This window comes from Musa acuminata, chromosome BXJ3-10 (genome assembly GCF_036884655.1).
Source record: "Musa acuminata AAA Group cultivar baxijiao chromosome BXJ3-10, Cavendish_Baxijiao_AAA, whole genome shotgun sequence".
Lineage (NCBI taxonomy): Eukaryota > Viridiplantae > Streptophyta > Magnoliopsida > Zingiberales > Musaceae > Musa > Musa acuminata.
In genome coordinates, this window is record NC_088358.1 from 18,680,001 (window position 1) to 18,686,989 (window position 6,989).

Below are 6,989 nucleotides of genomic sequence, written 5' to 3' on the forward strand. Positions count from 1 at the left end.
AATGCACGCATGTATTAGTTCCAACCCCGCAGGTTTACCTTAACAGAGGAAAATGTCTCAAATATCCAACAAAAGCAATACATATTTTTAATGTATAAATGCTCTTACTCATATATTTGAGGTGGGCAATGCTAAAATATTATGTAAACACCAAACAAGGAAAAAAGACATTTGAGTTGAGTGAACACCTTTGTTCCATGACAGCTACCACAGGACAAGCATTTTAAGAGTATGATGCTTTAAATGTTAGCGACCATCTTTCAGTACCATGGATCCCAGCTTATCAGTCCAATACATATATATAATTATTCAAACAAAACTAAAACCCTATGATCTCACATTATATCAAATTGCATCACAAGCTGATAGTCTGTGACATTATGAATTTCCTGTGCTCAAATCTTGCCAAAAAAAAAAAACCATAGTTCCAAATATTGCTAAAACATTCTTTGGGAGACTAGTAATAGTATTAAGCAACTTTTGTTGACTTAAGAGTCCATCCTTGCAACTCATGCCTCTGTCAACTCAAGACGGACCAAGCCTGAGCAAATCTCAAGTGAATAATTGATGTCAATCCAAATCTTGCATCAAATCTTATCCATAATAGATGTAGACATCTCCTTTGCTCACAAGAACAGTCATATAATTAAAAACCCAATCTGGATGCACCATAGTAGCATCCAACTAAATCACATTGGCTGTAAACGATTCCCAAAGGAAGATGCTACCAGTGCTATCTGCTTGATCAATGCCATGTTTAAGAGCAAGCTTACCAAGAAATTGGTCTAACCTGACACACTTGCACCTTCACTTGAAAGAAAAACCAGTAAGAAGAGGATGTCAGTGCTATCTGCTTGATCAATGGCAAGTTTAAGAGCAAGCTTACCAAGAAATTGGTCTAACCTGACACACTTGCGCCTTCACTTGAAAGAAAAACCAGTAAGAAGAGGATGTCAGTGAAAGTAAAGGCATGTGAAGGGAGTCAAGCAGGTGATGGTAATGTTCCAACTATTGAAATCAGCAGCATTTATGGTGAGTAAATACCTACTCCACTGTTGAGATAGGTAGATACCTGAAGTAACATTGCCCTCTCCTGTCCAACCTTGCATGTGGAGCAATGCTAGAACTCCCTTAGCTGTTCAAACGTGGCTCAGTCTGTCCAGTGCAAACAATTCCTGGAGTTTGTCAGACTTTACAGCTAATATCTTAATCCAATGATAGAAAACGATCTCAATTGTCATAGGAGAATAACATACTGTCAACCAAGCGCTTAAACAACCTCTATGAAAATATAGTGTTCCTAGCTAAGAGAGATTGAGAGAGAGGGAGGGAGAATAACAGTGAATTGAACACAACTGATCAATAAGAAAATAAACTTTGGAAAAAGTATGTATGTTATGTGTATGTCAAACCAAAGGTGGCATCTGAAACAATTGGAAAAAGAAAACATATATGTTATGCGTACATCAATGGGCTAGATCGACTAAAATTTTTCTTCTTTAGAAATCTTTCTGGAAGTACAAGAAATATGGAATCTGCAGTTCAGGAGACAAATCGTTGAGGAATAGAACAGAGATCACATTTACACTGAATGGACCATATCAACCAAAGTTTTCCTCCTCGGGAACCTTGCTGGTAGCCTAAGGGACATTGCATCTTCAATCTCAATTGGCAGGTGTGTTGCCACAAATACAATTCCACCTTTCTTCCTGTGCTCCGCTATTATGTATTCCAACATCCGCACTCCTTCAGCATCTAAAGCAACTGATGGTTCATCAAGCAACCAGATCGGCCTGTCTATAGCCAGTAATCTCGCCAACTGTAGTCGTTTCCTCTGACCCATTGAAAGCATCCTCGCCTTCTCTTTTGCAAGCCTACCTAGCCCCATTAACTCAAGAGCATCCATGGATTTCCCACACTTGCCTTCCAGGACTTCAAACCATTGTACATTGTCCAATACAGTAAGTTTCTCCTTTATGGCATCTTTCATTGATAACCAGTTAAGTTGTAGCTTGTATTGTTGGAAGACTCCCGGAGATGTGATGTCATGCCCATTCCATAGGATCTCCCCAGCAGATGGACGTGAGAATCCAGCTAGCATACGAAGAAAGGTGGTCTTTCCAGAGCCATTAGCACCAGTCAAGACAAGAGAAGAGCCATCATGCACAGAGACATTTATATTGCGGAGGACAGTCTGACCATTACGCATGCAAGAAACATTATTCAGGAGAATTCGAGGAGGTGGCGGCTTGAGAAGGGGCATCTACTGCAACTAAAATTGTTTGCTGCAAACTAACCACAATTTACTACACTGCAACAAGAAACTACTTCATCAGGGATAGCATGAGAAATTACATCATAGTTGTCTCAAGAAACTCACTAGAAAACCAACACGGAAATCTCAGAAAGAATACAGATGAAGATTTCAATACTGCAGGTGCACAATGAATGACAGCTGAAAAATCACATTTCATGAGTCGAAGCTTCTTTAATTAGCTCAATGACAGTCAAAAGATGTATGATACTTGATTCTATCAAGATACTAGAACTCCACAAGTTAACTACGAAAAGCCAGTTAAGGTGTAGTAAATACAATGCATTCGGAACAGAACCCACTATGATCTAGCGAAGCCTCAGGTCAGTGAGCCACAGGTTGTACCAATGGATCAGTTGGTCCAATTGTAGGTTTAATGATGAAATAAAAAAAGAGATATATACGCACATACATAAAAGAGAACTATTTCTTTCATTTCTTTCTTAATGTTTTCCCTTATTACCATCATTTGGCCCTTTTTTTCTCCCTCCTTCTACCCTCTCGATTTGCTATCATGGATGAATGACATTTGCCCAAGTACAAACAAACAACCAATTAGAGACGAGAATGAAATCAGAAGATTTCTTGAGAACCGAAGAACTAGATAGCCAGATATCTGGCATGGCTTACACGCTAGCAAAGATTTGCTCAGCATCAGCATGGTAGATAAAATGGAATCAGGGAATCCGCATGTCATCCTTGGACAAAGTAAAATATTTAATCTCCACAATTTCAGGTCCTTATGTCATCATATTGTGCACCAATCTAATTTCGGTATACATGGGAATCCTAAAATAAGCTATCGCAAGAATAAAAGGCAAACCTTTAATTCCGCAGAAACACTAATAACCCCATCTCTGGGGGTTAAAAATTAAAGTAAAGACCCGATCAAGAAGAATTGTCACCTCTAGCAGTAAGCATCCTATTGCGGAGCCGCTACAAACCCTGTTGCCCCACGGACAGCGACATAGGATCTCCAACCTTTGCTTCTGCCGTGGAGGGATCGCCGGCCACGAAGAGGGCTCGTCGCCGCTCGTCTCGCACCGTAGGTTTGCTCGAAGTTTGCAGCCGGTTGGTACCGCCGCTCCGAAGCTCTATAATCGAAGACACCGGACTAAACAACTAGGGCTTCAGTTTATATTTGGGTTAGGCCGTGGGCCGTAGGCCGTGGGCCGTAAGCAGTGACTTGGATCTGTCCGCATATACGCTGCTTATACGGATTTTACAGCCGCATATATGAAATGGATTCCATTATGCAGATATCCGCATATGAGCCTACATGAATATATATATATATATATATATTTGCCTAATTCATATTCCGATAGTATAGATATGATGTTTGAATCAATTGAAGGGAAGATTTGGCTTGGATGCTCATCCTACTATTAATTTGTATGAAGACTAAAGTCGAATGATATTTCTGATTTATCCAATAACAATCATAAAATAAAATGCATTGATAGTATAGATATCATGTTTCACTATTTCTAAAATATTTGTTAGATTAATATTTTAGAATGATATCCATGTTGCTTGATCGTTGACTGTTGACTGAGTCTACCGTTTCATTGATTGATTATATTATCAAGTGTCGAGTCTCTATTTGCGATGAATATTTACCCTCTTTAGTATACAATAAATTAGATAATTAAGAGGAGATGAATGAGATCAAGTGACACATTTGATATTTGGAATATTGAGATAGAAGAAAAGAAAGTATTGGTAGTTCCCACCTATATATTCGAAGAAAGTAATGTTCGTCAACACTGCTCTTTGTTCGCTTTCGTTTCAGCGAGAGTGAACTCATGTGAGGGAGTCAACTCATGTGAGATTGGGATCCCTCCATGCCAAACCCAATCACGATTGAGCTACAGTTGAGCTTACCACCAACTGATGTTTGTAATTTCTTTTATGTGCCGATATATTGTTGCTGCCATTACCAAGCATTTTAATGGCAGTCAGTCTTCTATCTAACATTGCCTTCCCGATATCTGTACAATAATGAGCGAGTCAGATCAACCAGGCTATCATATGGACAAGTATAAGTCGCTCATTTGGGGTATCTTTCACAAACACATTGTAATATCTTTTTTCCTTGAATAGATAATCGAAGAGGTTATTGAAGCACGAGAGAGATGGGGGGGAGAGGTTCGATGCTTTTACATTCGTGCATGGACACGTACATGTTCATCGTTTCAATTGTTAGATTGATCCATCAGCCACAACTTCCATCCAAAGGCTAAAAGCTTTCTGCATTAAGCTCCAATATCCAGAAGCAAAGACATTACAATGTTCTTCGGTATAGAGGTTTGTTTCAGATACAGTAGAGACACCAAGATAACCGAGAACAAGAAAATACAACGCAAGAATTGATTGAACTGGCAACATAAGAAACATCAAACAGGGAAAGAACTGCCACAGATACACAAAAAAAAAATGGCCAAAGAAAATAGTATGCGAACACCATAAGTGACTGAAAACATTATTGCCATCACATTAACACGAGTTCCAGCTTACACCAATACCAGTAGGTTTCAAATGACACTTGGCCAGAGACAACATCATCAGCCTAAGAGACACCAAAGCAGCAATCGTGCAGGACAAGGGTTCACTGGCCACCACGAAGGCGCACTAAGCCGAGGGTGCACTCCTGAATGTCTTCGTCTTGCTTGAGTGTGACCGTACTCCAGCTGCTTCTTTCTGTGGTCGTCTTGCCGGTGAGAGTTTTAACAAAAAAAAATTATATCCCTCTCCTCGGTAGGAGCATTAAACGAATGATAGATTCCTTTTGGATGTCGTAGTCTGTCATGGTGACCATCCTATAACTACTTTGAGGAATAACCTTTGCTCATAAGATGAAATCCTCTCTTTGTCTTTTTTATATTGTGTCAGAAGATTTAACTTCAAGGGTGATGATCTTCCTGTAAGAGTCTTAAAGAAAATTTACATCTTTTTCTGAGCTTAGCACCAAATAAAGGATAGATTTCTTCTGGATGATATAGTAGGTGCGACCATTCTGTTGAATCTCGTATTTTGATGATAAAATCACTTGATATATGTTTATGATTTAATCTACGTTTTGAGTAACGCAGGATACTTCGATCAGGATGAGACAATTAAAGCAGGAAAATCATGTTGTGCCGGAGGAATATGTCAGAAGATTGGACGTCAGGCCGGTGGATCGGTCGACGTATCGACAGAAGGCTTCGGGTCGTGGACTCGGGCATCGGGCCAAGAAGAGCGGGTATTGTGCCAAGGATATCGGAGTTGCGGAGTCAACAGGCCGATTGGGCAATAGGCTGCAGGAAAGGACGATGCGCCGAAGAATCGGACGAAGCGTCGAGGGATCAATGACATGCCGGACAACTTGGTTAATTGCTTAGGATTAATTGTCTCGATCGAAGTTTTTGTTTTGAGATAAGTGTGCAGGATTAACTACGATGAAAGTTAGACAAGCAACAGGAGTTGCGCCTGAGTCAAGTTCATGATCACGTTGGGAGTTCGAGAGTTCAACGGAAGTTCGGAGGGTCGTCGGAGGTTCTGCGAGAACAAGATCCGAGAAGTCCAGAAGCTTGCCAAGCGAAGCTCGTCGGAACTCGCCAAGTGGATCGTCGCAAAGTCCAGGAGTTTGCCGGAAATCCGCAGGAGCATCACCGAGGGTTCATCGGATGATCGACGGAAGTTCGCCGGAAACTCGCCGGAAGAAGCGATTGACGCACCGAAGCAAAGTTGCAGAAATTGTCTTAGATCTAATCGTAGTTAGCACGTTGATTAAGTTGGAAAATGGGAGGTGATCCCATTAGCTTAATCTTGGGGCAATTGGGCCCCTGAAAGACTGAAATTGGGCCGAATGGAGCTAACCATTCGGTCCCTGATTGCACTAGGAGGTGGCACCGCCTAGGCCAGGAGGTGGCACCGCCTGGGCTGTTAGGATCGAGAGCACTAAGAGGGGGGGGGGGGGTGAATTAGTGCAGCGGATATCTTTCTGCGATTAAAAACGAAAGCTGCGTTCGTTCGATAAAAACTATTTTGATGCAAAAGCCGATTCTAAGATTACTTATGATTAAGTGCAGTTTACGTCTAAACACAGTTTGCGTCTAAACGCAGTTTGCATCTAAACACAGTTTGCGTCTAAGCGCAGTTTACGTCTAAGCTCAGATTGCGTAAATCACTTGTTTAGATCAAAAGCAGTTTAAGCAGAAGTATAAAGACAGTGTGCTGCTATTGTATAGCTCAAAAAGTAATCTGCAAAAAGCAAATTTACGTCTAAACGCAGATTTACGTCTGAACTTTGAAACTTATTTGTAGACTCGCAGAAGGCAATATGCAGTTAAAATCAAGACGTAAACGTGAACTGAAATCTGATGATTGTACGAGGAAAGCCGATTTACGTCTAAATGCAGTTTTACATCTGAATGCAGATTTTCGTCTAAACCTTGAAACTCGTTCGTAAAATTGCAGAAGACAGTTTGCAGTTAAATAGAATCAAAACGTAAATGTAAACTGCAAAGAAACTCGTTCGTAAAAGCGCAGAAGACAGTTTGCGGTTACAAAACGTAATCGTAAACTATAATGTATGAAAACACCGATTTATGTATGAATGCAGATTCGGAAAGATCAGCACTTAGAAACTTGTTCATAAAGGCGCAGAGAGCAGTAGCTATGTAGGAGG

At 40.6% G+C, this 6,989-nt stretch overlaps 1 protein-coding gene across 1 annotated transcript; it reads right to left on the reverse strand.

The window, feature by feature from the left end:
- Positions 1–1,475: 1,475 nt before the first annotated feature.
- On the reverse strand, positions 1,476–3,407 carry LOC135651896 (ABC transporter I family member 1-like). Its single transcript, XM_065172513.1, has 2 exons — positions 3,220–3,407; positions 1,476–2,311 (listed from the first exon to the last, which is right to left on the reverse strand). Exon 2 carries the CDS (start codon positions 2,261–2,263, stop codon positions 1,583–1,585), a length of 681 nt encoding a protein of 226 aa, XP_065028585.1. The 5' UTR covers positions 2,264–2,311; positions 3,220–3,407; the 3' UTR covers positions 1,476–1,582.
- Between the last annotated feature and the right edge of the window lie 3,582 nt (positions 3,408–6,989).